The sequence below is a fragment of the Typha latifolia genome, chromosome 1 (genome assembly GCF_019914945.1).
Source record: "Typha latifolia isolate L0001 chromosome 1, TyphaL0001v2, whole genome shotgun sequence".
Lineage (NCBI taxonomy): Eukaryota > Viridiplantae > Streptophyta > Magnoliopsida > Poales > Typhaceae > Typha > Typha latifolia.
Genome location: NC_133086.1, coordinates 777187 through 794488, shown reverse-complemented (window position 1 = coordinate 794488; position 17302 = coordinate 777187). Strand labels below are relative to the sequence as shown.

The following is a 17302-nucleotide window of genomic DNA, read 5'->3' as shown; positions in this document are numbered from 1 at the left end:
CACGGGCCACATTTTGGTGGGATGTGGAAAGGGACGTCCTTCTAATCCACTAAGATAGGAAGAAAATAAAATTTAATATAATTAATAAAATAAAAAATCAAGCATACATGAGCTAGGAATTGTAGAACAAAGTTAAGAATATTATTATTGGTTGAGTAAAATAAGTGCATGAAGTGCATATCAGAGATGTCGCATTGCTGGAAATAAGCAGGAGTTATATTGCAGCCATCAATATATGCCTCCATCTTTATAGTTAAATGAATGAAGGGAATAGTATGCCAAAGATAGATAGTTGACTGAGGAAATTAAAGCATATAGCTTCCTTTTCTTCAGCAGAGGGCATTATGAGATTTATGAACTTGTTTTCTCTCTTACTCATTCGATGCATCCGTTGATTTCGTTTGCGGTGCCGTTCACTAGTATTGCGATTTCAGGATAGCATCAAAAGGAGGTTCAGCAATCATCGCTTGTAAAAATCAAAGCCTGAGAATGAATTTACATGACAGAAAACTAGACCAGGAATTTTAAAGCTATAAAAATATTCTTCTCATGATTTCTATAACTTAATGAGACATGATACAGAAAGACAATTCACGCCGTTAAAATGACACTGAACAGCACTGAACAGCACGGATTAGCAGACTCAATCTCCTTTTGGAAGCTTACCAGAAGGTGTTCTTTCTCCACAAGTCTTTCTAGAACCAAGCAGCTGTCAGGAGTTCATTATCATGGACCTGCAAGTAATATGGAAATTGCATTTAAGATATTAAATGTAATCAATGTTACAGAAACTTTACAATTACATCCGAAGAATAAGTCACAACCATTTAGTATTTCATAATAACATACTTCAAGATGAATGGATGTTCAGGCTCCACATATGAATGATGTGAGCATGTATGTAACTAGTAGCAAATAGAATTCGATCCGAAAGGTATACTACTATCAGAAGGATGTTTTAGTGTAAACTCAATCTTTTGAATGCAAGTCCACCCCTTTTTTCGCATAAAAAAAGAAAAATAATAACAAACTCACCCACAAGGAAGGTTAGAACTTAAGAATCTTCCAAATGTTCAACAATTCTTTAAGCCTTTTACCATGATTTTTACAACTTGGGCAATCTATCCCAGCTGTTATTGCTTATTCTCAGTAAAAAAATGTCACATTTCCGCAGGGCCTCGTACCAAACTCGACGGAAAGAGCACTTCGAAAGATGTGCAAATTGTGGCATTAGCATTTCATAGTCCAACGATTTTAAATAACTCTGGATAAAAGGTCAGGTTAAACTGCAATAAACATGTGTTATAATGATATTAATGATGACTTTTTATTTACGTACCTCAGTTATCAGCGTCTAATCCTAGGCTTGCAACGAAATTCTGCTAAGAGAGCAATGTGATCAGATGACCATTCAGGAGAAGGTAGTGCTGTATCCTTTCGCAAGCTTTCCTCATCCAAAAGTTCCAGAAGCGACTCCACCGTCAAAGAGTCCGCTGAAAAATTCAGAAAAAGAAAAGGAAAACTGATGTAAGCTGACAGATGAAATATCCCACTAACTTGGAAAATTAAAAATAAATATTAAAAGTAATAGAAAAAATAAATGGGAAGAAAAATAATAAGCAACCTGTGTAAAAAATGTAATCAAGGGTGCCGATGAAGTCCCTAGTGCAATTTGTAAAAAGTGGTTCATTTGTTGAAGGATCCATCCTCCTCCTTTGCTGTTCCAAACTAAAACCAGGCCCCATAGCCCTTGCAAATGAGGAATATGCACTGACCTGTGACATGCCCAACTGGTGTGACACCTCAAACTAAAGTAATTGCAGTTTTAGCATTATCATTTCTGATTTTACCAGAGGGAGCTGGTGAGTCAGCTTGCTTGCTGGACGCAAAATCCCTAAGGGGTCCACAGCCAGGTCAGGATGCAATTGTTCAATCTTGCCCATTGCAAGAAGTGCATGGGGAGCACTACATTCAAGACCCTCAATCAGAACAATAAAAAAAGTAATGCATAAACACAATGATTGTATCCATGAAAACACTGAACATGCCTTCCAGGAACTGAATTAAAATCCCCACACACCAACATTGGAATGTCAGCGCTAACAGCTATCTTTTCCAATCCCTTTAACAGTGTGTGCACCTGAAATGAATCACAGAAGATTCAGCAGATTCTTCACAAAAAAAGAAGAGGAAAAAACACCAGCAGCATATGGAGTGCTAGGATTAGAACCTGCCAGAGCTTAACATCTTTGAGATCCTGATGGACATTTACATGTGTATTTGCCTGTAAAGACAAATCAAGAGAAAATGATAAAATGCCACCTAAAAGCCCCAAACTGCACGGGGATTCTTTACAAACAAGAAACAACACAATAAACAAAACTAAGAAAATAAATGCATGATGGCCAAAACTCACACGGGCATCTCACTGTAAAATTATTCTATTGCTACAAAGGAGCATACATGTCCCAGATCAATACCAATATCACTTTCTCCACATCAACTTATAGACCATCCTAATAGATTATTTGCCTTAAGGACAGAATGTGAAAACACAATTTTGAGGTTGAATATGAGACTGCAAGTTAATAAGAATTAAGAAACGTCTGGTCCAATGAAAGAAAGATCAACAAATCAGCTTAGGGATATATTTATCTGTTGTAAAGGTAATTCTCCAGAGCTATTTCAATCAATTGGATCCACTTAAAATAGAATTCTTTAAGAACAAATACACATTTGGGAAAACGTGAGACTTTCAACAAGAAGGAATTAACCTTCTAAGGAAGCACGCAAAATTCTTTTTGCCTGGTTTCTACATTTACGCAGGTTGCAAGGCTAAGAGAGCGTGTTACCCCACCAATCATACCTGATGGAAGTATTTTTTTTTCTCTTTTCATTACACAAGGCTCCTCAATGGACTTTGGCTTTCTAATATTAGCTATACTGCTCCATAAATTAGCGATGAATAGGGGGAAGAGAAAGAGGGAACAGAGCATACACATCTTGACGCAAATGGCAACTCATAAAGCCAATTGTTAATAATATAGATTTTATCCACATATTGATAACCAGAGACCAAGACTAATGTACCCACCACACAAAGGAGCTGTCTTTTTCCAGGATTATCAGTACCTTGGTTACTGAACTTTGCTTCTAATACTGCAATTAATGCAATATTGTCCTATACAACAGAAAAGGAATGATCATTATTTCAGCACTAAACAATAATGAAGATGGTATTTGACTAAATTATTATAGGGACCATTGGCGCAACCTTAATCAATCGATTTAAGGCTATTTTTCGTTGACCAGTTGCAATCACTGCATCGGTCAAGGATTGTGCAGCCTTATTAAACTCAACCTGCATAAATGAACGGAGCCAGAAGCATGAGATAAATACTAACGCACAATTCAGAAAAACTGAAAACAGCAAAATACCTCATATTTCTTGACATGCGAAAACCGATCCCTGCGGAAAAATGTTGCACAACCATCAATTGCCTGGGGATTTCCACTATAAATCTGTAACAGCAACTGATTCATAATTATTAATCATAACTAAAAGGGATTAGAGAAAAAAAGTAAAGAATACAGAAAAAGATCATATAATAAACCTCTGATGTCTTCTTCTTGTAGAGTGCCTGATACCCATGCTTATCAAGCTCTGGGGCAAAAAACTCTTCGAAGTGGTCACTTTGTACCTGGCGAAAAGGATAGAACCAACACTTTAGTTTGTGTTATCTTGTAAACTTCAATTTCAAAGCTCGATTTCTTTCACATCCAGGAGGAACAAAAGGTAATTTCTCATGACATTTTATGTTTAGAGAAAAAATAGGAATATATCGGAAAGCAAAATTTTGTAAACATCCAGTTTGCATGTTGATGTGCCTAAAGAAGAAAAAGATATACACATATATGGTAAAAAACGAATCAGAAAATCAAAGAAAAAAATTGTGCAATTTGAAGGTAAATATCAAACTATGTTGACGTAAACAAAGATCTCATATTTTGGGTCTCACGAATATAATATCTTTCGCAGAGTAGCAGCATGGAAGTTAATAGGACAGCTGGACAATGTATACGACAGAAAACAGCTAGGATGAAATTCATCAGTATCGTAACAAGCAGAAAAGAATAGAAAATTATTGCAGCTTGTAATGGTTCTTAATAACAAGTGTAATAAAACCTTTTAAGTAAATAATTTGGCATTGAGTAGGCATCCTTATCTAGCATCTTTGATTAACCAAAATGATGGTAAAAAGGATGACAACCTGAAACAGTTGCAATTTTCTTGGTCTTCGAAACTACAAAGAAGGTGACAACTGGAATGACATACCTCTTGTAGACAGATAATGTCAGCATGATAACCAATAATTTCACGTAACAAATTCTGACGTCTATAAGGCCAAGAGAGGGCCCAAGATGGGCAATAGCTATAGATGTCACTTGTTGCATATGCATCGGCAAGAATGTTATATGAAAGCACCGTGAAGGTCCCAGAAAGAGAAGCTCGGTTATCTGCATCTAAATGCCCGAGAACATCAACACCATTCACTTGAATCATGCGCCGTGGGCTTGGAGATGGTGCCGGAATCACACGAGATGTCATGATAGAATTCACAGATCCAATTGGTATTCTAGTTTCTGCATCCACAGCTACACATTCAAATCTTAGAACATGACCAATATCATCTGCTGATGGCGTGTAAGTTCTGGAGCGTCCAACTTCAAACCATGTTTCACCAGAACTCCTTTCCGTAGATGAAGGGTATAAAGGTACAGGGCCATTACTAAGACCAGGACTCTGTCCTAAATTGGATGTTGAACCAGATAGTCCAGCACTTATTACCCCAGATCCACTGCTGTTGAACCGCCCAAACAACTCTTCCTCCTCACCACCATTTTCATTTACAGCACTACTTGCACGCTCATGTAAAACACGATGATGCTGCCATGCATCAGAGAAGCACTTAGGAGAGCAATGGTAACTTTTAGCAATAGGTACTTTAGCTTTAAGGCAAACTAGGCACTGGAGAGTTGCTTGTTCAGTTGGATGCACACTGCATATGGCAACTTTCCGATCACTCTGTATACGATACCTTCAACAGAAAAAAAGGCGTAATTAATCTCATAACTCATAACTCCTAGCATCCGCAGAACATCAGTACAATTTAGAGGAAAGAACTCAGATATATGTCATGACGACAGGAGCATATATTGAGTAAGTATCCAAGATTGAGAAGAATGCATAACAATTGTGGAAAGTGCAAAAGAAACTTGTCTTAACCTTACTTATAAACAAAGTTATTGTCAGAAACTGTATCAACAAAGATCCATCAAAATTCAGTGATAAAAGATTCATGCTATATTTTATAGGTCCTATAGCATTTCCACGTGTCAAATATCATATCTTCCATCCAATATACTGCAGATTGTTTGTTGACTGCAAGAAGTTATTCATTTCTCTTTTAAGAAAGCTAAAGCGACAAGAGATGGGAAGAGACAAACTAAAGGACCTAACATTGTTGGATCCGACAAGTAGGTCGCCATTAGTTAGATCATGCCTGTGGCCTTTCTCCAGTGGAAGATAATTAATGTAGAAATTGGTGGAAAAACTTAATAACATAGCTGGAAGAGGATCATTGAGTGCCTAGACACTAGTGAGCACTTAGAAGCATGCTTTTAAAAGTTAACTTCTGGCAGATGCAAAATTAAGGGGATGCCTAGACTAGCATAGGAAGCTCTTTCCTAACACAATGAAGGCAACTAAATCATCTAGACGGCACTACAAAGAGCAGCCATTGAGGTAATTCTGTAACTTAAAACGAATATTTAAAGCAACAACAGATCGGACACAGTATTGGGCATCAAAATTACCATATTTCCACTCTCAAAACATCACTTTGTAGATTGGAGACAGAGTAAGACGTCAAGATAGAAGCATCTACATAAAACTCACCACTTATACCGCATGAAGTATCCATCGAGAGGCGCCGATTCCGGGACATCTTCAGTAGTTATTGAATTGTCGGGCCGACGCAGAAGAACATACGGCGTGATCTCGCAGCCTACTATGGGGATCTCCGACGGGAGGTGAACCCGCAGCACACTCAGCATGCTTCCTGGCCCTTATATCCCTTAACCCCAAATCCTAACACCAACCCTAGAACAACACCTTCTTCCTCGTCGTCCTCTCCTTTCCGAACCCTATCTCTTCTCCGGCGGCGGAAGCGGGGTGGATCCGCCATCACCCGACCCTGGGAATCGCCAGGGTTGACCAATCAATCTTTGCCCAATAGATCAGACAGCTTGATTTGGCATCTGGGTATCGCGAAAGAAGCCTTTTTGAGGGCAAAAACTACAAGATAGAGGAGAAAGGTCGCATCTTTCTATAGAAATCTCGTATTTCGTTGATTTTTGGGAGCTAACGGGAGCTAAAAGTAGGGGGACTTTTACCTGTAAGAGACTCTACAACTAGAGATAGAGGAAGGGGGAGTGAGAAGGGAGCAGAAGAAGAGGAGAAGAAGAGGGAAATGGTTAGGGTTTTGGGAGAAAGAGGGGTAGCGGCGAAAAACTTTTGGGTGTTGTAATTATAGTTGGGCGCTTTTGATATCTCGCGATCGCTCTTTGTGGTCATCTCCTCCTTCAATAGTTAACGATTTTCTTTATATATATATATATATATATATATATTTGGTTGTAGAAAATATTTCCCTTTGCAGCTGATTGCTTGCAGTTCAGGTTACAGGAACTTTGTACATCCCCTGTCTGTTTGGATGCCAATTGCCAAATCATGTACTCATCCTAGGAATTTTAGCTGATTTGGCTGATATATATTGCTGCAACTAGAAATGCATATAATCCTCTCCTGTGTATATGTGAGACTTTTCTTTGTGTTATTTTGCTACTCAAATTGGCATTTTTGGCAGCAACGAGATAAGGCATCAATTTATCATTGAATTTACTTCTTCTTCTTTTTAATTATCTTTGAAGTTGTAGGGTCTAGTAGCTAATACGTACAGTAAATTATATCTTGGATTATAATTCTTAGAGAAAATTACAAACTATACTGAAAAAGGAAATAAAAGGCTCTATTTATAAATAATTCAAAGAAAAATCTTTATTTTAATATAGTTAAACTATAAAGTATTATTTGTAATTTTCTCTAATTATTAAGATCATCTTCAACAATGAGCTCTGTATTTGGAGGCTAAAGGCTCCGCTGATAATTTTTTAGAGCTGGATAAACTCTAACTCAACCAGCTCTATTTATTATTATTAAATGATATGATATTTATATATTGTGTCAAAATTAATTAGTAATATTAATTTATTTGAATAAAAAAAATATTGCTAGAAAGCTTTCTAGATCTGTAAAATAAGATTAATATTAAATAATGTTAACACTAAGTTTAAATTACTAAGAATGTTGAATATAATAAGAAGAAAACTAGAAAAAATAATAGTTGAAAATTACATTATACAAAACAAATATCTAATAGTCCGGTAAGCCGTTTCTATAACCACTATTTTATACTAACTTTCTCCTTTTTGACTAACTATATCTAACTCCTCCGTGTTGCAAACATCTATCTGAAAAATTACTAAATTTTGAGACAGTTGCCAATCCTAACTAATACAAAACAAAATATATTTATAATTTATCTAAAAATTAAAATTTCAAAAAAGAATCTGAAATAATTTAATGTTATAAAGGTCTCGACAACATTTTCCAATATTAAAAGTCGAATAGTGAAACTAAATGTATATAGGTTTAAATAATTAGTGTATAGAAAAAGATATAAGTCCAATATAAAAAGATTGTATATCTTGGAGAATAATTTTTGAATTAAAAAATATACCAGTGTTCTACAGCTAGGTTTTAAAAATTCCTCCAAAGCTTTAAATTTGAAGCTGCACTATCCCAAGCTCCAAATTTAGAGCCATATTTAAAGTCCAATTAGAGTAAATGTCAGTAGGTTCATGGGCCTCCAGGAGGAAAAGCTTCAAAGTTTTAATTTGGGCCGTCTATGCTAGGATTTGGGCTTAGTTTTCCCCGTTGGTCCAAAATATGAGAAGTGATTTGTTTCTCTAGCCTGTTAGCTTAGCACTTAATAGTTTATCTGAAAAGTTAAAACAAACTTAGATAAAGGAACGAAAAATAAATTTAGCGAAAAAAAAACAGTTATTGACTGTTTTTTTCAAGCCAAAAGAATCCGGATTGAGAAGTTAATTCTCACATAAATTTTAGGGTTTTTGACCAAATTAGTGCTGTTCAAATTTATTTTTACCGAAGTAGACTACCCCACAAATTTATTACCAAATAAGGTCTAATTTATTGTAGCACTAATAAAAATATTGAACTATTCAGTATTTTATCTCTAAGTAAAAATGCTAATTAATTTAGTATTTTTGTCTTGTCCTAAAACGCTAATTAGTTTAGCATTTTATGTATATAAATTTTTTTTAACTTAATCTTTCAGCAGTTAAGGAAAAAAAATTACCTAAGGATTAAAATGTTGAACTGATTAGCGTTTTTATTAGGGTTACAATAAATTAGACCGATAAAAAAATAAAAAAGAGGGCTAATTTGGTCAAAAACTCAAAATTTTGCAGTAGCTTGTTAGTTTTTTATTCCATAGACTAATGATTGGATACTCAATAATCACCACTTTTTATTCCATAGATTGCACCGTCTCAATCCTAACGTTAGATTAGCTTGGGGTGAACATTATCCAAATTGAATGGGGTTGGGAGAAAATCTCAAATCAAATCCAAGGCTAGATTATGTCTTGGGCTTGGGCTCGGGCTCAATCATTCTGAAACCCCTAAAAGGTTGTTCCCGTACACATACCTATTCTTGGATACGCATGTATATGTGTTTTCGTACATATATCTATAGATTCAGGTACTTCAGTTTAGTATAGGAAAGATAATATTTTCCAGCAGTATAATCAAGTCAATCAACTTTTCCTAAGTTTGCTTTAATGAAATTTTGAAAAATTAGGCTTATCTCATAAAGGCGAAAAAGGGTTTCGGTGTGGGCTGACTCATTTAAGTCTATCTGAGTGTGCCATTAAATGTATGTATTTGACGACCACGATGACAACTTGAGTTTGCGACCTGAGACCTGAGATGATGCTCTATCACTCACAATTTGGTTTGCAAAGTCCAACCCGACAAAATTAACTTCATGAGGGTCAGGTACTCGACTCATTTGAGTTCTGCACATGAAACATATTATCCTTCTCTCACCTTATGATGAATTTCTTCTCGTGTTCTCAGGCACAATTCTTATCAGCAGAGAGGTTCCTGTAGCTCAAAATCCACATTGGTGGCCAATCATATCATCACAATAGTAAGTGACTGCTCCCATCCAAGGTGTGACTAAAGGGGGTGGAAAAGAAATGCACAAAAGAAGCTTCTTGCTGCTAGGCCACTCAACGTGGAGAAGAAGGTGATACGTTCTTTTCCACCATAAAAAGAGAGAATCTCGTTAGGTGTGGATGGTGGGCAACCTAATAGTGTGACAGGGGAGCTGTGAGTGAGGCAAGCTACAATTAAAGAAAGGAGGAGGACGGCAACAACCCTACGTATAATAAAAGAAGTTCTTAGAGTCCACCGACACAAGTCCACCGACAGCTCGCCTGTTCCATCCTACAGTATATTATTACTATCATTTGTCTCTCTACCTTTCTCTAAATTTATCCTAATCATTGAGATCCCTAATTATTTAGCCATAAAGTGTTATTATAATGACAAGAAAAATGGATCGAATTAGACCAACTACTAAAAATAAGAATAGGCATCAAAGAAACAATAAGTATATAGAAGATAAAAATTAAAATCAAATGAAAATGCTTGCCTACGAAGTGAGAGACGTAGATTTTTGCTGCGTTGTACGCCGGCTTGCAACCCGAAGTCAGACAGTGAGGATTTAAATTTCTAAATCTGCCAAAGGAATCAAAACAAATATGTACAAATTAGATGGTTTATGAACCAGAGAAATGGAATTCTTACACGTACCCAAGTTCTTCAAACTCTTTATTTCTAGCCCAATATCTGCATGACACATCGCATGACACATCAGAAGAGAAACTTGCAAAGTAGCTGCTTGCTGTTTCACACAGACAGCCTGCTGCAACCCTTGTGCAAATTTACCAGTAGAAGAAGCATTAAGAAGAGGACTCATGCCAAAATTGGTAGGGTATGTTTGTATTCCATCACATGCACTTTGTTTGTTCTCCTTCTGCATCCAACTCTTTCCAAGCTGGAGAATATTAAAAACAAAAGGGCCAAGTGCTACAACTGAACCATTTCCTTCAGTATAACTCTATAAGCTACTATACTTTGTAAGTTTGCATTATTATCATATATATATATATATATATATATATATATATATATATATTATACTTCTCTTTTTGTTACCTGGTAGTATCCAAGTGTGCGCCAAAGCCAATAGCCTCAACCCCACAGTGAAGTGGAGTGCTCACCTCTCTCTACCCAACCGTTGGAGAGAGAGAGAGAGAGAGGAGGGTACGTAGGCCTATTAAAAGAAAGCAATGCTCCAACAACCACAAGGCTCCAAAGGCTCCGAACTAAAATGACAGCGCTCCATCCCATATGATAAGATCTTAATTCTCTCATTGCTACGAAGAGGTAGAGAGAGATAGAGAGAAGAGAGGAAGGAGGTGAACCGAAGAGGCCAAGAAGATGTTCGGCCGGGATCCTTGGGGCGGGCCGCTGGAGATATCTAATGCTGATTCCGCCACCGACGATGACCGGAGCCGGAATTTGCAGGACTTGGACCGGGCGGCGCTGTCGAGGCAGCTCGATGAGACGCAGCAGAGCTGGCTGTTGGCCGGCCCGGGGGACCAGGCTGGGAAGAAGAAGAAGCAGTATATAGATCTCGGCTGCATGGTTGTCAACCGAAAGCTCTTCATCTGGACGGTCGGCACGGTGCTCGGCGTCGGCCTCCTCATCGGCTTCATCATGCTTATTATCAAGCTAGTTCCGCACCACCACCCGCCGCCTCCACCGCAGGATGAATACACTCGCGCGCTACACAAGGCCCTCATGTTCTTCAATGCTCAGAGATGTGAGTGCTAGATCTTTTCTGCAATAGCTGATGTGGTCCATAAATTTGACGTTTTTTCTAATCACGAGCTCATAATTGCATCGATCCTTTTATTTTTCTCGTGATCCTGAAGGAATTACGTTTTAACTGTCATCCTTCTATTTTCTCCAATCTCTTGTTACCAAACTTGCATCAGTTTTGATCTACTACCTTTAAATTGACAGAATTCCTCCAGTTTATCAAATCAAATCCTTTCTAAAAAGAAAAGACCTATAGATCTGATCCAACAAAATCATCTTGAGAAAAGTAAAATTCTTCCAACTCCTGAATTTGGCAACTGAATGAACTGTTACAGCCATATCTGAACCACGAACTTGGTCGATGCATTTGAGCCGATCTTTGCAAAAATCTTTGTATCTGTTGGATCTCATGCTCTGCCAAACCAATCGAGCAATCATCTTTCGCCTTCATTTTCTGATCTGTTTTTTGTAACATATCAGCTGGGCCGCTGCCAAAGCACAACAATGTCAGCTGGAGAGGGAATTCTGGCATGAAAGATGGAACCTCCGACACTTCAATTAGAAAGAATCTAGTTGGAGGATATTATGATGCTGGGGATGCAATCAAGTTTAACTTCCCCATGTCCTTTTCAATGACTTTGCTCAGCTGGAGTGTGATCGAGTACAGTGCCAAGTACGAGGCTGCTGGTGAACTTGATCATGTAAAGAACATCATCAAGTGGGGAACTGATTACCTCCTCAAGACCTTCAATTCTTCCGCTGACACTATCGACCGGATCGCTGCCCAGGTATATACAAGTTGGCAATGTTTTGACTGTAAGCTGATGCTGCAATTCTTATGTTGATGCAATGCATGAAGTTCAAGTATTCGTAAATTTGAATCTGCACATTGAACATCATCTTATTAGATATTTAGATCAGCACAAATTTCTTCAATTTAAATGTAAAAACAGAATCTCCAGCATAAGATTCTACTACAACTGGATAAATATTCTACATGTAGTTTTACAAATTACAAGTGTTCTCCTATATCTTCAATATAAACTTCAACACATTAATAATACATTTTATTCTCTCTTTGAAAGGTTGGGCTTGGTGATACTTCGAAGGGACCAGGTCCTAACGACCACTATTGTTGGGTAAGACCAGAGGACATTGATTACCCAAGGCCCGTATATGAATGCCACAGTTGTTCTGATCTTGCCAGTGAGATGGCCGCTGCCTTAGCTGCGGCATCCATAGTGTTTAAGGACAGCAAGACTTATTCAGAGAAGCTAGTCCATGGTGCCAAGACACTCTTCAAGTATGGTAGGGAGCAAAGGGGCAGATACAGCCCAGGAGGCTCTGATCCATCAATCTTCTATAACTCCACTAGTTACTGGGATGAGTTTGTCTGGGGAGGAGCATGGTTGTATTTTGCCACTGGAAATTCCTCCTACCTTCAGTTGGCTACAGCACCTGGTCTTGCCAAACATGCTGGTGCATTCTGGGGTGGTCCAGATTATGGAGTATTTAGTTGGGACAACAAGCTTACAGGATCTCAAGTAAGTGAACATAAATAAAGAAGCATGAAACATAGAGGCTAGTCCATATACTATTTGATTAGAAAAGGTAGATAATATGCTCCAAAATTGATGATTTATGCAAACAAGAACAAGGACTGTGTCAGTGTGCTACCAAAGATATTGTGATTGTATTACTGTACTGAAATTACATTGAACATCAAGCATTACAGCCCATACATATAGCTTTCAATAAATTTGGCCTTATTTTAGAATCTTCTATTCCTGTTTAGAAAGTTAATAGGAAAATACACGTGAACTGATTTAATTGAAAGCTTCGGGGAATGACTTCAATTCAGAGTATTTAAAGGGAAACAAGATCGAATTGATTAGTCAAGATTAATTGTATAGAATGTGATTTTCTTGTAGAAATTGGTTTGCAATGACCACAAGATTAACGCCAATCTTCTCATCAGTATGCTCATGTTTGAGCTCTTCCTAAATACAATCACATAGTTAATCACAAAATGATGTATCTATTATACTTGACATAAGATAGAGTATGGTTCCATTTGTTTGGATCAGTAAACATCTATAAGTATCATGATCATAATCAAGGCAACCAAAGTTGATCAGCAGTAATTAAATTTGTCATTGATATATGTCCATTACTTTTTTTCAGGTTCTTCTCAGTAGGTTGCGACTGTTCTTGAGTCCAGGATATCCTTATGAAGAAATCTTGAGGACATTCCACAACCAAACAGACAACGTTATGTGTTCATACCTGCCAATTTTTAAATCGTTTAACCGAACCAAAGGTTTGATGCCATCCTACTATATTTTTTCTTATTCTATGATTTCAAAGGCTTAGCATTAGAATGTCTTACAGGAGGTCTGATACAACTAAATCATGGAAGGCCTCAACCACTTCAGTATGTGGTCAATGCAGCTTTTCTCGCTTCAGTATACAGCGACTATCTTGAAGCTGCAGATACACCTGGGTGGTACTGTGGGCCTAATTTCTACTCAATAGACGTTTTACGTAACTTTGCAAAGACTCAGGTGCGACTTCTGATTTACACACCTAAGTTTATATTGGCATCAGTACACAGCATCAAGCATTTATAAAATCAGTTGAGCTATTCAAACCTTTAACACCATTAAGCTTACTTTCTCTAAGATTTCCAAGACATAAATGTGGCACCTCGATGTTCTAAAATGGATTCCTAAGTGCCAAAAGCATGTCCATTACTATTTATGCTTTCAACAAACTCTCTTTAAAATCTTGAAACAATGCTTATCCATACATCAGCAAGAGATCTCAACATAACTTCTCCTCAGTTCCACCAAATGTTCTGTGTGACTAGATATCTCTACTTTTGCACAAAATTATTGCTCATAATTGTTGTTTTCTACCGATTGCAGATTGACTACATTCTAGGCAACAATCCGCAAAAGATGAGCTACATTGTGGGCTATGGTACTCATTATCCTAAGCATGTTCATCACCGAGGTGCATCAATTCCTAAGAATGGGGTCAAGTATAGCTGCAAAGGAGGATGGAAGTGGCGGGACACTAAGAAGCCAAATCCTAACACCATTGTAGGGGCAATGGTTGCCGGCCCTGACAAACACGACGGATTCAAGGATGTCCGAACAAACTATAATTACACAGAGCCTACACTTGCAGGGAATGCTGGTCTGGTTGCAGCATTAGTTTCTCTCTCTGGAGTAAAGACTGGAATTGACAAGAACACAATCTTCTCCGCAGTTCCACCAATGTTCCCAACTCCACCACCACCACCAGCAGCATGGAGACCATGAGATCAAATTCAATTTCACAATTCTTTATCGAGAAGTATAAGGAGCATGGAAGGCCTATTCACTACAGTAATGGAGTTTGAGCATATGAGTACAAGATAGACCACATGTTAACAGAATGAGTATTCTCTGCATATCATGCTTCCATGAGAGGACTTCTCTAGTTTTTGTTTTCGTCAAGGGACATATAGTGTGTATTATATAATACTATAAAGGTGAGGTATTCTTTCAGTTCAAAACCTTCACCAGTATGCTTTTCCTCGGATAGTTTTTCAAGTGGAAAAAAAAAAAGTTTGAAGTCTCTAACAGGAACTTGTCATTGTAAAGCTTTCATAGGAAATTGATATTCCTTTGTTTTGTATTTGACAACGTGGGTGAGAAGCCAATTTCATATCACCTTTTATTCCTACTTTTATCTCTTTTCCAGAACAAAAGGGAAACAATGAATAGCATTTTCAGTTGGATCATGATATAAGGCAGAGGTTTCTAACCATGTTTATATAACAAAAGAAGAAATATACGTTAAAGGAGCTTACATAATTGAGCATATCCTGTTAAATCCTAATTAAGGAGTTTCCAGTTCCAATGAAAACTTTTGCTCCTGGTCTGCTCTATCAATAAACAGTACACATTTTGTTTTCCTTTGATGAATTTATATGAGGAAAGGCAACTAATTTCATCAAATTATAAAATCACGAGTACCTGAAGCTCTGAAAGCACTAGGTCATGTATGACCTTAAGCCTTAGACCAGTTCTACCATACCAGAATTCTTGGTACATCGAGCAGTCTGGAGCTGCACCAAACACAATATTAAAACTAGATGGCATATGTAAAATCTAAATAGTACAGTACAAATAATTCAAATTACCTGTAATCTCAAGTCACCAAAAGGGTAGATTCAAGGATGTTGCTCAATCCGTGATCGAGAAAATGTCGAGACAAATATGATATCTCATCCTGTTAATTTTCTGCCTCAACAGAAAATGAAAAAACAAACACTGTTTAATCCCATTGCAGGATGGAAGTTAACTCTGTTCAGGATCATGGATAAAACTGATTCAGATCTTATTCTGAAAGATGGTAGGTATTCAAGTTTATATAAGCATGATCCAGTCACAAGTTACAAAAGCTGCTCCTACAACATCTAGAATAGAACCCAGTACTCACAGAGCTTTTATTAAGAAAACTGCCAGCTTCTTACTCTTGAATCAGGGAAAAAGATAAAGAGGGAGAATAACTTGGCAAAACTATTTGCGTACAAAAAGTAAATATGGAGCATAAGAAAGTAAACTATCACCTGAACAATTCATTAGATCATCATCCTCTTCCAGCATCATCATCCCAGTTTGGCTCTTGGGCAAATCTGGTTCCGCTACCCATGATAGGCTTCACCCGCATCACTTGTCTAAACCTGGCCTCAATCCCATCTTCCACTATTTGGCATAGCTCTTCCAACAAGCCCTCTTCCCCTGCTCCCCCAAAAGCATCACGCACCAGCTTATATGTGAACTCTCTCGGAACAGCCCCTCCATTAACCATCTCCACAAGAAACTCCCTCGCCTCCCGAACCCTTCCACTCTCGCACAGAGAATGTATGATCGGTGTATAAGAACTTGAGGTGGGTTTCCCATGTTCCCTAGACACCATCTCTCTCAACAAATTCACAGCCTTATCCACCTCATTAACAACACAATAATACCGAATAAAAGAGTTATAGGTCACCCGATTCGGTAAACAACCCTTTAGGAGCATTTCATCAAACAGCTCCTGTGCACGACCAACCCGGTAAGTCTTACAGAGCCCATCGATCAAACAGTTATAAGTCACTACATCCGGCACAAAACCACGAAAGACCATTCTCCTAAACATATGATTCGCTTCCCAAATTCTCCTCCTGATTGCTTTCCGGCACCCTGTTTGTAAACTATGCTTGCAGTAAGCACCAATCAAGATCGTGTACGTGTAAGAATCCGGTGGGCACCGTGCGCCGGGCATCTCCATCTGGTCAAGCAAAAATCGCGCTTTTTTTAACCACCCAACACGACAAAGAGCGCCAATAATTGTATTGTGAGCTTGGGAGTCTGGTTTGCAATGTAGCTGCTTCATGCGGTAGAATAGCAAAAGTGCCTCCTTTACAAGGCCCTCCTCACTAAGGGTCTTAATCACCGCAGTAGCCGTCGCAGTGGTGACTAACTCTTGGTTGCGACGGAGGAATCGGTACAAGATGGGCAAAGCATTCGCTTTTGCGAGCAGCCGCGACATCTCGCGGCAGGTGCGCTCGTCGTGGGGGAAGCCGCACCGGGATTCGATCCAGGAGTAGAACTCCAACGCTTTGGAGACGCCGAGGTGGACGAGGGAAGAGTCCCGATGAGCTGCGGGGCCAACTTGTTCGAAACGAGTGCGGGGTCTGAGAGGAGAGCGATGGCGGCGGAAGGAGGGGTCTTGGCGGCCGACGGAATGGGAGGATAGGAAGAAGAAGCGGGGGATGGCGGAGAGGACGGCGGCGACAGCGGCGGAGGAGAAGCCCGGGAAGATAGGGGAGGGTGAGAGGGAAGAGTCGAAGGGGCGGTTTTGGAGCATGGCGGAGATGACTTGGGGGATGAGAAGGGAAGGAGATGGAGATGGAGATGGAGATGGAGATGGAGATGGAGATGAGGAGGAGAAGCGGAGGGTTCTTGAGGGCATCTTGATTTTGTCGAGGAGAGGGAAGAGGGAATGGGTACTTATAGCGCGCTAACTTCAAATACCAAAATATATTGTTAAGGATGCACTTCACCTGTTCGTTCTATGTACTTTCTTTGATGAATTATTTCATTAGTATATGTACTTAAAATATATTTTTATTTTTAGAACTTTATATTTAAATTATGAGTTTCAT

The 17302-nt window shown here is 38.5% G+C and overlaps 3 protein-coding genes across 4 annotated transcripts; 1 reads left to right on the top strand and 2 right to left on the bottom strand.

Annotated features, from left to right (window-relative positions):
- Positions 1-436: 436 nt before the first annotated feature.
- LOC140789267 (carbon catabolite repressor protein 4 homolog 1-like) lies at positions 437-6654 on the bottom strand. 2 transcript variants are annotated; one of them, XM_073138908.1, is made up of 12 exons: positions 5960-6654; positions 4337-5099; positions 3615-3701; positions 3439-3522; positions 3275-3361; positions 3095-3181; positions 2231-2284; positions 2049-2140; positions 1851-1965; positions 1625-1775; positions 1340-1493; positions 437-734 (listed from the first exon to the last, which is right to left on the bottom strand). In XM_073138908.1, exons 1-11 carry the CDS (start codon positions 6115-6117, stop codon positions 1348-1350), a joined length of 1824 nt encoding a protein of 607 aa, XP_072995009.1. In that variant the 5' UTR covers positions 6118-6654; the 3' UTR covers positions 437-734; positions 1340-1347. The 2 variants fall into 2 exon arrangements, with proteins under 2 accessions (XP_072995009.1, XP_072995001.1); XM_073138900.1 differs by having other exon boundaries at positions 3439-3534; positions 5960-6648.
- Positions 6655-10444: 3790 nt separating this feature from the next.
- On the top strand, positions 10445-14729 carry LOC140786743 (endoglucanase 10-like). The gene is made up of 6 exons (XM_073135371.1): positions 10445-11101; positions 11581-11888; positions 12186-12644; positions 13285-13420; positions 13492-13664; positions 14028-14729. Exons 1-6 carry the CDS (start codon positions 10717-10719, stop codon positions 14424-14426), a joined length of 1860 nt encoding a protein of 619 aa, XP_072991472.1. The 5' UTR covers positions 10445-10716; the 3' UTR covers positions 14427-14729.
- Positions 11940-17142, bottom strand: LOC140786751 (pentatricopeptide repeat-containing protein At1g77405). The gene is made up of 4 exons (XM_073135383.1): positions 15722-17142; positions 15293-15392; positions 15126-15217; positions 11940-11982 (listed from the first exon to the last, which is right to left on the bottom strand). Exon 1 carries the CDS (start codon positions 17107-17109, stop codon positions 15742-15744), a length of 1368 nt encoding a protein of 455 aa, XP_072991484.1. The 5' UTR covers positions 17110-17142; the 3' UTR covers positions 11940-11982; positions 15126-15217; positions 15293-15392; positions 15722-15741.
- Positions 17143-17302: the final 160 nt, after the last annotated feature.